At 50.0% G+C, this 18,637-nt stretch overlaps 4 protein-coding genes across 4 annotated transcripts; 1 reads left to right on the top strand and 3 right to left on the bottom strand.

Moving 5' to 3' along the window:
* Positions 1-1,272: 1,272 nt before the first annotated feature.
* CPAR01_01916 (uncharacterized protein) lies at positions 1,273-3,888 on the top strand (the record flags this gene model as incomplete). The annotated part of the gene is made up of 1 exon (XM_060486204.1): positions 1,273-3,888. The coding sequence occupies one exon, from the start codon at positions 1,273-1,275 to the stop codon at positions 3,886-3,888; it is 2,616 nt and encodes an 871-aa protein (XP_060353532.1).
* A 3,750-nt stretch (positions 3,889-7,638) lies between these two features.
* CPAR01_01917 (uncharacterized protein) lies at positions 7,639-9,334 on the bottom strand (the record flags this gene model as incomplete). The annotated part of the gene is made up of 6 exons (XM_060486205.1): positions 7,639-8,146; positions 8,219-8,243; positions 8,307-8,377; positions 8,438-8,555; positions 8,635-8,995; positions 9,146-9,334. The coding sequence occupies 6 exons, from the start codon at positions 9,332-9,334 to the stop codon at positions 7,639-7,641; spliced, it is 1,272 nt and encodes a 423-aa protein (XP_060353533.1).
* A 6,764-nt stretch (positions 9,335-16,098) lies between these two features.
* CPAR01_01918 (carboxylesterase) lies at positions 16,099-16,621 on the bottom strand (the record flags this gene model as incomplete). Its single annotated transcript, XM_060486206.1, has 2 exons — positions 16,099-16,368; positions 16,433-16,621. 2 exons carry the CDS (start codon positions 16,619-16,621, stop codon positions 16,099-16,101), a joined length of 459 nt encoding a protein of 152 aa, XP_060353534.1.
* A 60-nt stretch (positions 16,622-16,681) lies between these two features.
* Positions 16,682-17,367, bottom strand: CPAR01_01919 (carboxylesterase; the record flags this gene model as incomplete). Its single annotated transcript, XM_060486207.1, has 3 exons — positions 16,682-17,038; positions 17,117-17,236; positions 17,290-17,367. 3 exons carry the CDS (start codon positions 17,365-17,367, stop codon positions 16,682-16,684), a joined length of 555 nt encoding a protein of 184 aa, XP_060353535.1.
* Positions 17,368-18,637: the final 1,270 nt, after the last annotated feature.

Here is an 18,637-nt window from a genome sequence, read left to right on the forward strand (position 1 = left end):
ACCATCTACCTACTGAGAGCCATGCATTCACTATGAAGCAAAGGTAAGAGAGTATCAGCGCGATGCAGCTCTTTACTTATGCTATACTCGGGCGAATCGAAACAGGACTGAAGGCCTTCAGTGTCTCTATTTGAACCAATCTACACATGCCTTCTTATCAGAGTGATGGTCACTCGATCGAGCCCGAAGCGGTTTACTACAAAGTCTTCTCTCACAAACTACCGCGTGGTCACCCAAGCTGACACGATGGCGAAGAGAGAAGTCTCGGACTATGGTAGCCAATTTAGAGTGCACATCATATATCTAAGCCGCAAAGACTGCGCCTCCCCGAGCCTTATCGAAGCTTTGAGTGCTTTGCGTTGTCCAATCCTGAGAGACCAACGGGCATTCGAATTCCGTCGAGCTGGTCATCCATTCCGTCAAAATGGTGATGTATGGGTAATGCTGACTGCATACGAGGTAGCCACATTGGGGGCCATCATGTCTGTTCCCGAAGAACACCCCCTGCCTTGGGGCTGAGTGCCTTTTGTGTGATTGGTGATGTTACCCTTGTCCATTAGGCAGACACTTTCTGTCTGCCGATACGACAGCCTGATTGATTTCATTGATATGGCGATCTCGAGTAACCGCTGTTCGTGCCTTGGCCTGTATTACAAGGCTTTGAGCCTCCGTTTCCTCTATGGAATAGTGGAGACAGCCTTCAAAACGCGGGACATGTTGGAGACTTTTTTCCACAGCAGTGAGATTGGTAGTAGACACAAAAATGAAAACTTCAATCTCATGTATCACCCATCAAAACCTCAGGGTATTACTATTGTGAGTCCATCTACTCGTTTGAGCTGCTACAAGAGCCTCATATTTGCCAGTGTTTCGCATCACTGATTTATCTGTAATCTTTTTGATAAACAGCTGACGACAACCTGACTCTAACTCTTATCGTGGGGGCTTTGAAGGCACCAGAACTTGTCTTGGCTATATTTAATTAGTGGCTTGACATCAGGCTGCGTCTGCAGGGTGAGTGCATCCACTCCCAACTAGTATGGTCTGAGGGGGTGGTCATCTCAATTCTGATGGACGGGTCCGTCGGTAGCAGCTGGGTATGATTTATTGACTTCTTGCATATTTATGACTAGCAGCCATGATCCCAATCCAACCTTCTTTGTCTGATTTTCTCATCTCTCTCGTCTCTGTTTTCGGTACCAAGGCGTGGTGGTCTTGACCGCGTATATTTGAAAACTTGTCGGCGCCGAGTACTTTCCTCCTTCGGATGCGATGAATCCAACCCAACAAGAATCTGAGCGGCATCGACGCCAGAGCATGTCGCAAAGGGCATGGAGTCGAGGAGTTCCACTCGATAACCAGCCCTCTCCTGATATTCTAATCAGTCCACCACTAGACCACTATGAGATGTCCCCTCGACCAATCTCTACGTTGTCACAACTGACTGACGAAGATACATCGTGGGACAGGCCACTGCTATCTAGTCGAACCAAGAGTGTTGACGAAGAAACTCAGCGCTCGAGCGGCAGGCGAACGAGTGACTGGTCATATGCAAAAGTTACGGGAGATCTTCAAGACCAATATGAAGGGGGCCTCGGACCTACACAGCACCGAGGCAAACAGGATTCCAGGTCTACTTTACCCGGTATGGAAGGTTCAAAGATCTCGAAACCCATCACTCGAACTGAATGGTCACGCTACTTTAACGGATGGATCGTTCACCTCCCTGCTATACTGGTGACGACAGCCGTCCTACTCATTGGTTCAATACAATTCTACTGGTATCCGGAGATAGGTCCGCTTGTGAGCGGTTATCGACTGGACACCGATATCATCAGCAATATTCTCCAGTTTGTAGCCAAACTGCACGAACTTCTAATCGTGGCATCATTGTCTTCGATTGCTCTTGCGATGTATCGGAGACGTCTCGTCACAACTGGTGTGCGATTAGGCTTTCTCACTGGGGGCTATCGAGTTGGAGATCTCAACTACCTTCGAACTTCGTCGTTCCGCCACCAAGGTCTCAACAGGTCAAAGCCCTGGGAAATGCTACTACCCGGGTTCCTTGTCTTCGCGACCATACTTTCGACAATTGTTGGACCAGCATCTGCGGTCCTCCTTCTACCCAGCTTGGGTTGGTACGAGTTTGATACAAGCTCGGCGTTCAGCAAAATCGAGCCGCCCTTGTTGTACTGGTGGAATCGGAGGGCCATATGGTTCAGAGACCCTTTCAGCGAGAACACGGAGTGCCAAGGACCTGCGGGGGTCTATCGAGATTATTGTCCAGCTGGCGGGTTCCCTGTGATCTCGAGCTGGGTACGGGACTACGCAGCCACCGACTTGACCAACAATCTCACATTTTATTCCACGTCGTCAGATATTAGGCGCCATTTAGTGTTCACGCAAGCCGATGACAAGCCTAACACATCTTCGACCACGCTTACCACCACGCCATCGCACTTCCTCATGACCAGCATCGGTCTCTTTCAACAATTCATCCACAGCTCCGATGTTGGTGCCCTATCCCGCGAACCTCGCTACCGAATTACAGCCAAAGGAGGCGCCAATGTCAAGTCACCGACCGGAGAGGGATCGGGGTTCTACCAACCATTTGTACAGTCCAGGTGTACAATACACGATAAAGGTTACTTAGCAGATACTCCGGGATCTATCAGCTTTCCAACGAAATCTATCAACTGCTTCGATGATGCCGATTGTCTTCAATCCCAAAGAAAACCTAGGGAATTTAACGAAGCAGACTGGCTGAACAATTCGAGTCTCGACAATATCTCAGCCTCAAGCACATTCTTTCTGGACAAAGAAAACTCAACTGTTGTGTACCTGAATGGAATGATACCCGACTCATTGTCTGGGGAATCGAGAAACTTGGTTTACATCTGTAGCTTGTACGCAAGTTGGGCGCCGTCTAACTTCTCAATGGACCCAAGCGTCAGTGACAGTCTTCAATCAACATTTAGTAACGACAGAAGCATGCGAGACATGTACTACGGCAAGAGTCAAGAAGACATCCGAGTAATAAGATTCAGGTCGAATTGGTTCAAATTTCTCAACCCACACTGGAATATATCAAACACGACCACCGCCTCGGGTGTTAGTCAGATCATCCTCAACTTTTCTTCGAAGTTAAAGGTGAATGGGAAAACTGTGAACGTTTTGGCTCCAGTCGATGGTGCGAATAATACAGCATCAGAAATATTTCTGGCCAAAGTCTTTGGAGTTTACCTCGCCGAGGGTCTGGCACGGAACAGTCAAGAACAGAGAACCCGGATCAAGCTCAATAGTACTGACACCGAGCTAACTTACCTCGACTTGAACGAGCAACACGGCTACCTCGGAGGTGTTCATAAAATCACTCCCTTCAACAACACTCATCATCAGGATGAGTGGAGAGACAGCACGACCCAGCGCAACACAACTTTTGCAGCTTTCACTGAGGTGCTGAACACGGCTTTGCCAATCAACTTTACTGCGCAGCGCTACGGATACGGATCAGGACAAGGTCGCAAAACGCTGGAATTTGCCCAGGTGATGATGCTGATCTACCTCGGCATCATCGCCGTCTACGCCGCAACAGTGGGAACTGGATACGTGTTGGAGCTTCTCAAGGTCAAGTCAGGTGGGGAGCGCATCCGTGTCCTGAGCGTGATACCATGGTCAGATTTACAAGACTTGATCGTACTCGCACTCAAGACGCCGCCTCCATCTGATGAGGATCTGGCAGATGCTGGAGCTGGTGTTACTTCTGACAAAGTGTGGGAGAAGGTTGTGAGAGCGGAGTCTGACGACAAACGCAATATTCAACTAGCTTTCCAGGAGACAACACACACGAGAAAGCTGGATGTGAGTCGGAAGGAGCGGTATTATTAAGAGTCATCTCTGTTGGTCTTATTGATTATTCTTGCCATCAAGTTTTGATGTCATTTGGCGCTCAAGGACGAGTTTCCCTCGCACATCATTCTAGATACTTTTCCCACACATCTTATTATCTTATGCACAGAAGATTTCAAAGCCTCAGAAATTTGATTACATATCCAAGCTCAAAGTCTACCACGAATGCCGCCGGGGACTACGGAATGACGAAGTCATTATTCTAGTGCGTTTTAAGTTCTCCTCAAGCTCGAATTCTCATAATGCCAACATGAATCGTTGAAGCGACTTCATTCCGTCATCATATCGACGTTGAGTTTCTTTATCAGATTTAGGCCCAGCTAGAAAGACCCGAAGTCCAGCGAAGCTAAATTTGCGCAACGGCATTCCAACAAACCACCCGCCAAGGCGTTATTGGCTTACCAAGCTGCGTTTCTCGTGCCGAGGCAAGAGCCAAACTCTAACTATAAAGACCCTTCTATCAGGTTCATGATATTCTAAAGTAGATGTGTACAAAACCCGCGTTCTGGTGTTCGGTTGAGCCGTGACGCGGCCGACGGCAGTTCCGGCGAACGAGGGCAGAAGAACGACCAACAAATATCTGCCCAGAGGACATGGTCATGAATACCGCAACCCTATCAGTTTATCAGCGCCTGACGTGCTTACCATGGAGTCGGGCGTGCTAGCTCACCTTTTAACTTTGGGGGACTTAATCTAGATAGTGGGAACCATCGCTGGGGCCGTCCCGATGATTAGGATCGTCTGCGTTAGCTTCCTTTTTTAGCTCTCGTCGGTTGACTCGGTATAATGCAAGAGAATAGTGTTCAAGATACGCTTTGACGAGCTGTTGAGTCATGTCTTTCCATTTGTGTGTGGGCTTAACACCGCTGACATTTTCAAAGGAGTTGATTGAGAGTGTAAATTGCCAAGAATGGACGGATGAAGTTTCTATGAAGCTGCCCCGAACTTAGGTAGCAGCGTTGCACTGAATCGGCACTCTGATCTTCTGCCCGTCAACAATCTTTCCAGCTCCCCGGAATGGCGTGATGTCCATATAAAAGTCCCATATTTTCACCGCATTTCCCCGCCGTTGAACGAGTGCGACTGCGAACTGTTGATCGGCCGAATCCACGTATCGTCGGATCAATTGAAATGCAACAGTGGGCCATTTTGAGTGTAAATGGGAACTGTTATATGGGAAGTCCGGAGGTTGTATGGAATTTACATGTGTTTACCCAGAAGCCAACCTACCTAGCTATCTTTGGACCGAAGCTATTGAGACCAATGGCAAAAATGAAGTGTCTTCATAAAGGTGGCGCCGGGAGGATCCTTGTGTCAGAGCAGTAGCTTGAGTTCGTTACAAGGGAGACGCGTAGTCAGACCTATGTCCTTGTGATTGAGGCTTCCAAAGCCATTGGCTGGCAGTTGGCAACTCCGAGAACCCGCACTATGATGAATTGCAAAGAAAACCTTTACCAGGTGTATGCATGTCCTATCACTGAGAACTCGAGAGCTTTGACTACTAGTCTTGCACTAAGGTACTAGTGAGAGAATTTAGAAAACCGAGGCAATTGGCCAAGCATTGTAAACCAAGTCCTTGGACCAAACAAATAATCAATCATTCCGCTCGCCCCGAGGAACTCTCAATTGGCATGTGCATCCTCCGGTATTTTCGAAGCTCTTGCCCGTGGTCCATTGGAGCTGTTGTGGTTGGGGCCTGATATGCCATGTAATTCTCCACGGACATGACGTGCAACGGTGCAACACCACACTTTTCGTTAACACAGGGTCTTGAAACCGGCCTGAATACTGTCCATCGGGAAGGTGGGAGTAGCATATCGTATCTCTGTCCAAGTCCAGTCGTTCCATCTTCGTCCGAAAACAAACCCATCAGATGTCGTTCGTCCAAGTCATCTTGACACTCTGTCCGCATGGAGGCAGCGTGGACACCGTGGGCACGGATCGCTTGCACCTGTCGCAGGTTCAAGCCAAGCCATGCCACACATCCCCCTTTGGACGACCAACACCCTTGCTGGCGATGAGGAACATAAGGCGTATCACATATTGAACGCCGCGCGCACGCGATGTTCTAACAAGCTTATACAGACGATCAAACATGGGAGGCCACGGGTTTGGTATTTGGGGTGGCTATGATGTGCAACATCTTATGACAATCTTCGGGGGAAAAGGCTTGAGCACTCTCTTAATCGGCGCGCGTTATTACTCGTGTTTCCTTGTCTCGTGTTTCGTGCCTGGCTACGAGAAGTCACCGTTGAGAAGAATGTTGTGTGACTTGCACCAGTCGGACGGCATCGTGTACCCGGGCCATTTGTCAATCACAGCACGCTGCATATGGCGGGATTCCAGAGCCCCGGTGCTTGTTGTAGTGGATTCCCATATCGTTCAACTGCCGTAGAATCACTACTCCTTACGTTGCTCTCAACTCAGATGAGCATGACGCCGATCAACATTCTCTAGGTACCTAGGTATTCTCGGTATGATCCCCTTGCCCGACGCGAGACAAATGCACGTCAGTCACGCTAGAGTACCCCGTAAATTGCTCAGAGGTTTCTTCATCGCAATTGAAGGTTTGGCTAACTGATGGGACCAAAGATCGTTAGAGACGAACATGTTCTCAATTGAGACCTTGCGGCTACCCCTTTCCCTCCAACGGTCGCATGCACTCAACTCAGAGTTTCGGTGTGGTTGCATGTGGCTAATTGACAAGACAGCTGCCACACTAACTCTTTTGAGTGACTGCAGCATCGGAGGATTTTGATGTCATAGCCATTTCCGTCAGAGAACAACAGGTCGCAACCCTGAAGAACGCAAAGTGCTCAACTGGGGTGCGGCATGTCAGTTTTTTGACAAGTTTGCGTCACGGCCAGGTTCCCAGGTTCGCCGTTCCAAAGATCGCCCCCGGACCGTTGTTTCAATGTTATGCTCAGCCTCGGTCTAGGGGAGGGGTGGTGAGCAAAAGGGGGCCAAATGACGAGAGAGGCGATCACACTGGATGGGGCGACCGAAAAGGGACGAGGTGTTTCCAGCAAGATATGTAACTTGTTGTTGTTGGTGTTGTTGATGATGATAATGATGATGAACTATGTACTTGATGGGGATAACTTGATGCCCAATCGTTAAAAGTATACACACAATTTCCGCTGCCAATCCAAATAACGCGAGTAATATACAAGGGCTAATTTTCGCCGGATTCGCGCTCCCCCACATCCCAAGTACCTTCCCCTCCGTGAACTCCAGTTTTTTCCCTTCAGGATGTTCCCTGAGGAAAGCTTCATATCCCAGCGACGTGAGTTGTTGTCATGAGTTGAGACCGCGCCGGTCTCGATGATCGTCGTGGTGCATGAGTGAGTGAGTGAGAAAGAGTCGTGTCGTGTTGCGCAACAAAAGAGGTATGGTAGCTAGCTTTCGAACGTCGGGTCAAGGGATCTTGAATTGACCCTGGGACCCCAACTGAAGCCACCGCATGGACAAAACATCCAGTATGGCGGGTTTGCTGGCGGGGAGAAGTGGAGGTTATGAGGTAGGTTGGGCGTGGTGAAGGAACCTCTTCTGTTGCTCGGTGGGCTCATTCTCTATATTCTCATGATTCTCGAAGCCGTCTGGTGTCTCTTTGCCGAGGTGAAGAGTCCAATCACATCTGCCGGATGGGGATGCGTTCTCGGTCTGCTATTGCCTCCTTTTTGTGAAATAATCTTGACATCGTTTCTTTCTTTTCGTTCCTAACCATGGCTAAGGAAACCTGCGAGGCGGTGGCGGCGATAACCCTTGCTGAACATGCCCTTGCTCGACATCTAAATGGGAGATGTTGTGAGGGTCGTGCTCGAAATCCAAGCTCTTACCGGAGTGAGATCCGTTGAGATCTGCACTCTCGTTTCCTGATAGCGGCCACATGTCGGGCAGCGGTGCGGTGGGCGGGCGCGGCTTAAAGTCGGTCTCGGACGGCGATGTCGTCGAGTCGGACGAGCGGGCGGGATCCTGCTTCCAGTACGGTGAGTCGTCGGCGGGCTCCTCGGGGATCTCGCGGAGCGCGATCCGCTCGTTTCCTTGCTTGTCGTTTTGCATCACGCCCGTCGATATCCGCTTGCCACTACTGAGCTTGCTTCCAAAGGTTGTGCTCTGGCCTCCGGCGGTAGACTCCAGTCTCTTGGAGGTTAGGGACGTGTGGATTTCCCTGAGGATTGGGCGCAGAATGGGGATGCACTGAACGATGATGGTGCCGGTAATTTCCGACGAGTACCTGGTGCAATCTTAGCGAACGCGTCCTTGAGTGGAGATGGCACGGAACTCGGCTCCTCAGAATACTACTCACCAGACTTGGGACAGGCCATTGCGCCCTGTAATCAGATCGTATTAGCGATTCATGTGAGATTTCATCAAGATTGGGTTGCTTGGCTTACAGATATACCACTGATCACGACCGTTACCCTCATCTTTCCAGCTTACTCTGATGGCGGCAACAATGGCGACACTGAGTAAGAGTTAGCATTTTGCCAAAACCATCAAAATCATGAATATGATTTAAACTCACATCATTCCTAAACTCATCGTGATACATAGGCCAACCTTCTCAGCGCGTCTCATTTCCAGCGATCGGGTGATCAACCAGGGGAAGCACGCAAAGACGAAGTCCATGATGATGTTGTAAACTACACACTTGAGTCAGTCCAAGACCTTATGATCAAAAAGCAATCAGACATAAACTGCCTGCCATCAGTTGAAACTTACCGTTTCCACCCTCCTTGAAGTCGTCGCGGAATTTCTTTTCGAGGCAGAAATTCAGTCGGTAGTCGCCGTCGTAACTCTTGCTACCGCAAACTTTTCCCCACTGAACGACAACCTTGGCGATCATGTATACGTTCATCGTGACGATACAGAAATAGAGAATCCATCGCTGCCATTGGTTGCTCATTCGTATGAGTGTGACGCCGAAAGCTGACTTGGTCCATGCTTGTCCGATGAGAGTGCCGCAAGATGAGATGTTGATGAGGATGTGCATGCGGTCATCCCATTGTTCTGACGAGTCCTTGAGTACATAGCCGGTCGCGAATTCGTAAACAATCAAAATGTTGTTGGCCAGCAAAAGGGTCTAGTCGGGTTGGTTAGTCAAAATACATCAACTAACCTGACAGGCCAACATTTCCGAAGGAGAGAACAGATGTGTTCTGAAAACAATGCAAATAATAAAATCGTGTGCACATGGCACTAGGTGATGTTGGTTGAAGGGGGCGCAACTCACCCAAGATATCACAAGAATGTAATCGTCGTACCACAGTCCGTGTCGTCTTGTGATCTTACACCAAAGGCGCAGTGCGAGGAAAACGGTCGCACCAGCAAATAAACTCCATAAACCAGCGTTCAATTCGACGAAAGGGTTAACAAAAGCATGTACGGGTCCATCGTTTGTTGCTCGTGAGTAGAAGTCCATCGTTACATTCTCGGCCGGGCTGTAAAGCCTCAAACCTCTGAGTCGTGGTTTGAAGAGGCCGTTCGTAGTCTCGATGGAAAGCGGTGGTGTTCGGACGTCGGGCTGGCTGCGGCGGGCGGCGTGCGAAAAGGCAAACACTCACACGGCACGGAACAGTTCCTAGATGGAAGGGCGAGAGGCGAGGATGAAGTAGAAACAAAAAGACGAACCAAATGAAGGCAAAAGCGACCAGGCGCGGGAACGGGAAAGTCAAAAAGGTAAAAAGAGTGTGTGTGACTGACTGGGCCTAATCAAAAAAGAGTCAGCTTGCAGGAAAAGAGAGATGAGGAGAAAGTGGGAGGGCGGCGCAGGATCAGGGACGGGCAATATCCAGGCATAAGCAGAGGCTGCAGAAGAGGCACACACACCAGAGAGTGAACACACACACAAACACTCAATCCACGGTCCACCAACAGGGACGGGGAAAGTAGAGGCGACAGGAAAGGATGGGAAGGAGAATCGTGCGTCCAGCCAGGCTTTGCCCAGTTTGTCCTTGCACCAACATGCGAGATTCTAGACTTGGCGGACCCCGCGAAGGCGGCGACTCCTGGAAATATATGAACAGCCGGGGTTGCAGACGTTAGTGCGCAGCTTCTGCTCCACCAACACGCACAGGTATCATGGGCTGATTGGCCGTATAAATGAGGTGTTTCCTGGTTTAATGTACACGGCTGTGCGAGATCACGGCCAAAAGATGCAAAAATATACTTTGCGCAGTCGGGTGGTTTCCTGGCAGGGGGTTTCCCTCGAGTCTTCCTGCAGTCCGCTCAATGGGCTGAACCACACACACACATGCACCCGCATCCATCCTGTATTCCCTTCGGAGGGTGAGGAGCCAGACGGGCAGGTGAGCGTCGCCATCCCGTGGATGCATACTGCGCAGCTGGGGAGTTGGAAGAGGCGGCTCGCCAGCCCTGATGGTGGAGAGGAAGACCGAGATCAGCGACGATACTCGCAGACTGTACGAAATGGAAGACGGATAGAGGCAGCGGTGCAACTGAGTGAAACCGGGCTGTTACAGGGAGAGAGGATATTCAACAGAGTTCACTCCGGCCGTTCTCAGGTTGGTATCCATGACTAGCATCGCCTACGACATCACCGAGTCAAGATGTCTGCCGTATCGGGAGCAGGAGATAATGGGCTGTGCAAAGGGGGTTCTGAGTGTTGTAAGTGTTTCTGCGATGTCGAAGCCTGGCGATACACCTGGAGTTGATCTGCTAGCTCCCTCCTCATCCCTTCTAGAATGTATACGGTTAGGGTTGGACCGCACTGATGGGTACGAATTGTTTGACTTGTGGTTTCAAGCGGCTTAGCCTTGGCGTCACCAAGATTGGAGTCTTGGTCCGCCCAGCGATGAGAACTGCCCCCCGCTCTACACTATCCACGATCAGGGATGCCCCGAGGAGGGCTGTCGACTCACAGGCGGCGATATAGATGAGACATGCATCCTTGTCCCGGTTCGCGTTCCCTCTCCACTGACCTCTTGTATCCCGGCAGATCGTTTCTTTCGTACCGCAGTATGGTATGCCCCTGTGGGCGGCCCCGTTGAGGCCGCAGAGAAGTCAATGAGGATTGGGCCTTTCTCGTTCTCCCAGATCTCTTTTCTTGCTTGTGACTGAAGCGGATATTCCGCGAGCAGCCCAGCCAGTGGGATACCACTGATGGGTGTTCCCAAATGCACGTAAGTGCATCTTCGAACTCGGCATAGGCATGGCAACGTAGCAGCAACACGGGCATGGATAGGCCTGGGCGCACGATTTCGGGGACAGGGGCACTGTGGCGTAATTCACCCACCTTGGGTTGCACTTTGGGGGGGCCGAAGTGACTGAATGCTCCTATACGTGGTACAATTTTCCCACATCCCGGCTCTGCACTTCCGTGCGGCCACGTGGAGTGACTGTGAAAAGTGCGGTTGAGAAGTTGAGAGAGCGAGCAAAAGGTCGAATGTGACACCGTGATCCCTCTTTCAAGTTTTCAAAAGGCTCCAGTCGTTCCAGAAATGGAAATTCGGCGTTCTTGTTCAGGCTGACGGGTAACGACGCTGCTAGCGAGTCCCGTGTGGTACCCGAGCTGTCATTGTCGCACGAATTGTTCGCTTCAGCCATTGTGTCTCCCTATCGCGGGCACACGGTTGTCACCGTCCCGTTAGTGTACCGTAGGTCCATCCCATCTTTTGACACTTTGAATGTCACTAAACACTGGACTGGGGACGTTCCAGAATCCGCGCCAATGGGACACCAATCAGAAAATCCCCCTTCCGTGGCGACGTCCCAGTGTAGATGGATGATCTATACTTGATCCGAGGGCCACGTCCGCTTTTTGGGCGTTGGTGTCACTTGGTGACGCCTCCCCTCTAACACCTCCCCAAAGAAAAAAGCAATCCCGATGTGATTTCCAGACTGGACTCTGTCTCCGTCCCAATGCTCCCTCTGTTGGCCGTTGTGTGACACGTTCCCGGCTTCGTGATTCGGCCGAATGTCCAACGGTTGGGCCTTGGCGGGGATTCGGACAATTTACGGCGGTAGTGAGCAGTGACATGTGTCGACGGTGGATTTGTGGGAACGCAAGTCTCAGGAAAAGAGGAGAAGAGCGTCGGGAGTTTTCCTGTTCGTACGTTTTTGTGCTATTTTTCTTTTTGTTTCTTGCGTCTTTCCTTTTCCATACGTCGCTGTCACTCTGTCCTGGTTTTTCTCTCCGACGACGGGTGTGATGAGTATAGGTGCGGCAGACCGCACGCCGCACGCCGCAACGGAGGCCTTGCTGGGCTGTGAGCCCGCGCGGTAGTATTATCTCTTTATTTCAATATGGGTCTATATAGAAATGGCCACATGCCGCCCAAAGCGGGACTTCCTTCCTCGGATGCGGGATGCTCGGCCGTTTCCAGGGGAGCTTGGCCGCTGATTTGACTGAATCGTGAAAGGTTCAACGTTGCAAAGTAACGGAGCTCAAGAAAGCTTCTGTTGCAGCACCGATGGAGTCGTGCTCTCAATAACAAACGTGCGCCCAGAAATCAGGAGGACAGGGTGATAGCAACAGTATTACAGAGTCGCAATGAACTAAAAGCAAAAAAGGATCGAGGAGTTTCGGTCGGTTAGGAGAGACATCAAGAGGGCCGCCGAAACTTGCACGATCCACGTGTGAACGCCCAAGGGTAAAAGTAAAAGGCCCAGGCTTAAGCGGAATACGTGTGGATCCTTGTGCTAGGAAAAGTTGTGCCGTCGCGAGATTCCAGGAGTACGGGCTGGTCGGCGGAGATGATGGATATCGCGCGGAACTTCGGGTCTCCCCCAACTGCCAAAGGTGACCAACTCTGACGCCACGCGAAAATACTCAAAAGAGGGAACCAGAGGCTCCTTTCCCGCAAATTACGTAGCAATGCGATGCCGCTTACCGCTTACCTCGGCCGACGCATAACCTCTTCTTCAATTTCTGGTAGCGAGCCGCACGCACACGGATTGGACAGTCTGGCGATAGGCGAGAAAGTGGCTCGTCACCCTATGATCACCCAGTGACGACAGAGCAGTGATGATGCGATGGCGAGGACCTCGCAAGTGCCGGAGATGGCTTCCCCAAAAGAAATGCCATCACCCGATAAGCGCAGCCGGCCTATTGCCAAAGTTCCAGGCACACAAAACATACTAGGAAATCGGCGTCTTGGCTTCAACGGGCAGGCTAATTCTCCCGACCTGGGGGGAGAAAAGAGCTTATGCCCTCTAGTGTGCGTCCTTAGCCTCCCCAGGGGGTAACTAACGGGTCTCACGTCCAGTCGTGGAAAAGCTCGCCGCGCTAGACAGCTACTTGGGACTGAAAGTCTTGTGGCTTCAAATCTTCATCGCTGACAACGGCCTTCACCGATCGACTAGGGTTTCGAAAGATGTGCCAAGCGCTCGGGGCTCCCTTTCACATATTGAAAGATCACATGGCTTTTTGAGCGAGAACGCTGACGAGCGGTCTTCTAGAATATCGTTGCACAGAGGGGGCCTAGCGTTCATCTCTCCACCTAGCCAGCCATCCCGGGCGGGAAGAGCCATGTCGTGGTGGCTTGCCTTGTCATACGCGTAGGCGAGCTGAGAATTTAGCGCAAGAGTAATTTTGTTATCGGTCAAGATTAATTTTGATGAACAACTCGCGGCGCAGCATGTGCCGAAAATGGAGTCTTTCCTTTTTTCTCCGTCAGACAAACAACACGCTTGCACTGTTGCTGCAGACCACTGCCGACATATGCAGCGGTCTGAAGAGGCGGTGGTTGATAATGTCTTGATCATGGGGGAGCATTCCAATAATCGTCACGAAGAATTAGTCCTAGGAGACAAACAAAACCCTGATGTGCCGCATGAATTGACGAACGCGCAACCACTCTCCAAAAAGCCAAGCCGTGAAAATTAACATGGCAACTGGCGGCTCTTGCAGTTCCGCCAATAGAATCAAGACTCTTGAACAACCTGCAGAGCAACCATCCGGGCCAGTGATATTTCCTGGGATATCGCGCCGGGGTCTATAAGTTGAGGGTGGTGTGGCGGAGCGGAGCAGGCCGCGCGAAGCGGGGTTATACACCAGGACGATGTGTTATTGGGAGGCTGGGTAGGATCTGATCAGCCCAACGTCCCCTCGGCGATCTTCAAATCGATGCTAAGCTGCTAGCTGCTTCTGTTGGCTGCTCACGCGATCTAGACATTCAAGAATTTGGCCGTGAATCAAAATGCATAGATTCTCCATAGTCAAGTCAGGTAGTGGTTAAAAGTTCATCAGATGTATACCACGGCTTCAACGGCAAGGTGGTAATGTTGGTGGTAAATGCAAACGGTCCAAGGAGGCGTAAGCTACAGCATGTGACTCTTAGTTGAGGTATTAAGATAGGCCAAATAGCAAACAGTAGCACATTTTAGCGTTTACTTGAGATGTTGAGACAGATCCAACGACAAACAGTGCTAGTCTTGCTCAATTGCGGTCTCATTTGTTGGTTTAAATGTGCCAGTGAATTATCAGAACCTGTCAGCAAAGATGACTCTCCGTCAGGTAAATAGAGCTGACCCTTTGCACAGCTGACATTCCACGTTCCTTTTGTCTGCTGCCATCGTTGAGCCTTGCATGCGAAGTACATTTGTGGCCCTCAGTATTTTCCTAGAAAGAGAAAGGCATATAGGGAGGAAGAGAGATAACAGGCCTTACGGGACGGCATTGAAGGGTGGTTTAAGGCTATGAGTTTCAGTGCTTTTTGGTCCCTGCAGTTGTCAATAGGTGTATGACACAGGGAAGAAGCTCACAGAGGCCAACTGCTATTAGGGTATAGAAGATAAATTACTGAAATCTGCCCTTCCCTCGAGGTATACAACTAGCGCTCTATATATACCTGAGCTGATCCTTTGTTGCTTGGTCCCCCTCCTTATGCCCCTTAAGCTATCCCTTAACCGGCGAGGCCTGACAGTAGTGCAGTAGCTTCCGTAAACAGTTTGACAGATCTAAATGATGTACATACGCTACAGCAGACTCGTTGATAAAATGAATAAATGACACTGGCTTGGTCTCTGTGATTTGCCCCTTACCTACCGTGGGTCGTACGGACCAGAAAGACGTCCAGTTGTAATTCGTCAAAGAGCAAGGTGGACTTTATGTCAACTCAAATAAGAAAGCCAACAAACAATTGCTTCTCAAGTTTACATATAACATGAAGGTGAAGAGTGTTATCCAAATAAATGATAACTAGATCAAATACCATTTACACACTTGGCATGGCGAAGGACGTCCTGATATGGCATGGCGATCGACCGTGACATTAATGATTGCATGAAAGGTCTAGATATAGCCTATAAAATCCGAACAAAATCCGAACCCAAGAGCCTCGTAGTACCGAGACAGTGTGTCTCTCTTCACTGGACTTCATGTCTTAATAAGGATCTTATCGTCAAAAATCAAGCTGCTACATTTTCTCTTGATGATCACATGGCATTGGTTTATAAAACGAGATGTTCGCGTTAAAACAATACAGCACCAGCCTCTGAAGACATCATCGCATTATTCCAATTCGTGCTCTCAGATTACTAGGCGGTATACTCATCAAAGTCTGCAGTCATATCAAGACGACCATTTAGTGTCTACTCATCAATGGGGACTCACAGAGCGTACTCAACAAATCAACCATTACTCCATAATACCGAGCTTTTGCATAGTAATAATGCTTCGTGCATATATTGTATAGTAAGGTACTTAGTGATGTGGATTAATGTAGTCACAAATCAACTGACCTGTCAGAGCTTTGCCAGTTCCGATTAGTCCACAGCCCTCTAGGCTTCAAGTAACCGAAAGTAGCACTTAATTACCGTAATCTACCCTTTGACCAACGCGTTGCTTCTACTAGCGGAATAAACCAGAAGGGCGTGGCTTATGCTGAAGACACACTGTTTACTAGACACCCTCAGGATCGTGCACAAAAACATCCTCTCGTATCTATCTATCATTATCAATTGGTTTTTAAACAGCTTGGATGCAGCCTAACGTTAGCGACTATCCTCCTCAACACAGGGTTTGCTTTTACCCTAACCTTAAAATACCCCGAAGGCGTATCCTTTCACTTTCTATAACATGTAGACGTTCTCAACAAGCATTAGACTCAACTCATTATCGAAGTATCAGACTATATGCCTACATGTCAAGAGTCTTGAGGGAAGAGTGGCAGATATCAGAATGCTGTCTGTCAGGCAGAGCACCTTGACGCCGTACCAACAAGTCTAGGAAAGAGGAATCGCCGGCAAAGACAAGCAAATCCCATCAAATGAGCTCCCGAGACCCAAATTTGTTCCCGTCTGGTTGTCACGCGCAATTTGAGCAAGGGTAAGCTGAGCGGGATCATGGATCGGCCATCCACCAACGTAGCCAAGTAAGCCAGATGAAGTATCTTTGGCAAAGGTCGTCCACGCCCCCCGAAGAAACTCAGCAGTCGCCAGCTCGACTGCAGTGCTGGGCAGCTTCTGAGGCAGCGTGCCGAAAAGAGGTGAAAGCTAGAGGAAAGACAATAGTTAACCTCACGATGTACAAGTCCGGGCAGCATGGTTAAGCACTCACTTCGGCACCGTGATAGGCTCCGCTGGGTGGGTTGGCAGAGATGGCCAGGTTGGGAAAGTCTCCGAAATGCCGGCACCTCCAGGCCAGCATCCCATCGTCCGCAGTCTGGCTGATCCTGATGGCCGTACCGCAGGTGTAGTACCTGGAGTTGAAGTCGTTCCAGTACGCGTCTGATTTATTCGGCTGCATCGAACGGCAGAGTCCCGCCTCGTTGGTATTGTCGTCAATCAGGTACCCAGCCTCGGCAGCTCAACGACCAGTATAATCCTCAAATACGAGAATGTCGTCCACGCCAGGCCCGAAAGCGGGCGTAGAGCCGACACCCGTCTCCTCGGGCCCGAATGCGCCAAAGATTTTCTCGCTGGTCCGGTTCCTCATGCAGTCCGTGACGAGCTTAGGGTCTGTGGCATTGCTTGTGTCAGTGCCGCAGCCGACAGCCGCCCCGAGTCTAGACCACCTCGTCGACATGTAGTTCCTGCTAAGAGCGGGGAAGCCAACGACGGCTTTCTTCCGCTCGCCGACTTGTGGCTTGGTCAAAATATTAACTGACAAACAGTCCTCGCTTTGAGGGTACTCTGTGTCAGGCGGTTGCATACAGCCAGGGCCCTGTTTCGCAGCACGTTAGACACTCAACGTTCCCAAGTTGAGGTAGGCAAAAATGACCGAGACAGCCACTAGACTTACGAATGCTGAGACATTGATGACTGCAGAGTCATTATAGGTAACAGGAGGCTGAAAACGCAGAGCACCTACAGGTGCAGCGGCAAACGGAATCCCGAGATACTCGAAAACATCGGGGACGTCCTGGGTAGCGTGGCCGACGACACGACCGCTGGTGGCGGAATTTCTTGGTCAACAGACCAGGTGTCGAACTTGGTAGGCTTTGGAGCCATGAGTCCGCAAAAGACACCTATAATGAGCGTGGCATGCTTCATGACGAAGGACTTTCCACACAAGAATGACGTTGATAGAGAGTGTGAGGGGTGGAACCAAGACAGTGAAAGAAAAGAAAGAACTCTTCGACAGTTGAGGAGATGCGATTGGTTCGAAAGGAAAAGTTAACGGTAGAGTTCGAACCGCTAGACTCTTTGAATGCAGAGAAAAGACGGACAATCGGCATCCCCAAAATATGCGCAGATGATCCTATTGTCGTCACTGCATTGCTGTGGAATATCCAAGGAAGATGTACTTCGGTCCGACTGCGACTGTATATCTCCTTGTATTTAAACCACTTGCCTAATTAGTAATTTGACCTTGCAGTCTTACTTGAGAGAGCTATGCCCTCGTCTGAACCAAGAGGTTCACTGGCCGAGTGCCGTTCGCTGTCATTTAGAAGTTCGCAGAAACGAATCAAAGAGAGACCGACGCGGAAATTACAGTCAAACTATATCCGTAAAATGCCTGAGCAGGACTAGAAACTCTACCAAAGATTTTCAATTTCATCCAATGGGGTGTTAAACAGATCCTGCTATTAGGTATTTGCTTGGCTCTCGTCATAACTCGCCAGTGGTACAACAGGTCTTGATGACAGACTAGAAAGACATTCCGAAGCCTTAAGCCCATACGTGATCAGCCAATTCAGATCGGGTCCATCCCGACTTCTTCCCATTCTCATTGGCGGCTACAGAAGAAGTCCAGCTAGGGGTAAGCGGCGCGCTGCCGTTCCTGAGGAGATATGCTTAACCCAGTCTCAGCAACTGACAGGGGTGTAACCGGAACTTTTTTGCAGGCAATTAATTTTAACTTCAGCCTTACAAAACTACTTGATAGCAGTGGGAAGCCAAGTAGGAGGCTTTGCTGAAATCAGGGCACCGGTATCAACGCCTCGGCTGATCAGCATGCATGCATACGTGGCACGTATGTACGGTCATCATCGCCTATCTGCAGCCGGACCAGGCCGCTCTTGCATGATGACTGTTCTGCCGCACTTGCAAGATATGCCGGGCTGAGACTCCCGCTATAGGGCGCTGTGATGACGGTACTCATGGGGATGGCGAACAGAGATGTCGATGTAGACGTATCATCATATCCTGTATGCATCATCCCGAAGTGATGGACTCTATAGAAACAAGGAGATATAAGAAATGACTTCTTGTTCTTCCTCCTCGACTGCTCTATCGAAGAAAAGAGCAGCAAAATATCTTGCTCTGACTCCAGTAGTCGTTCTCATCAGAGCTTCTCTCTGCTATCGCATACAGCTCAGAG

Source organism: Colletotrichum paranaense (genome assembly GCF_030867605.1).
Source record: "Colletotrichum paranaense strain IMI 384185 chromosome Unknown Scaffold_2.1, whole genome shotgun sequence".
NCBI lineage: Eukaryota > Fungi > Ascomycota > Sordariomycetes > Glomerellales > Glomerellaceae > Colletotrichum > Colletotrichum paranaense.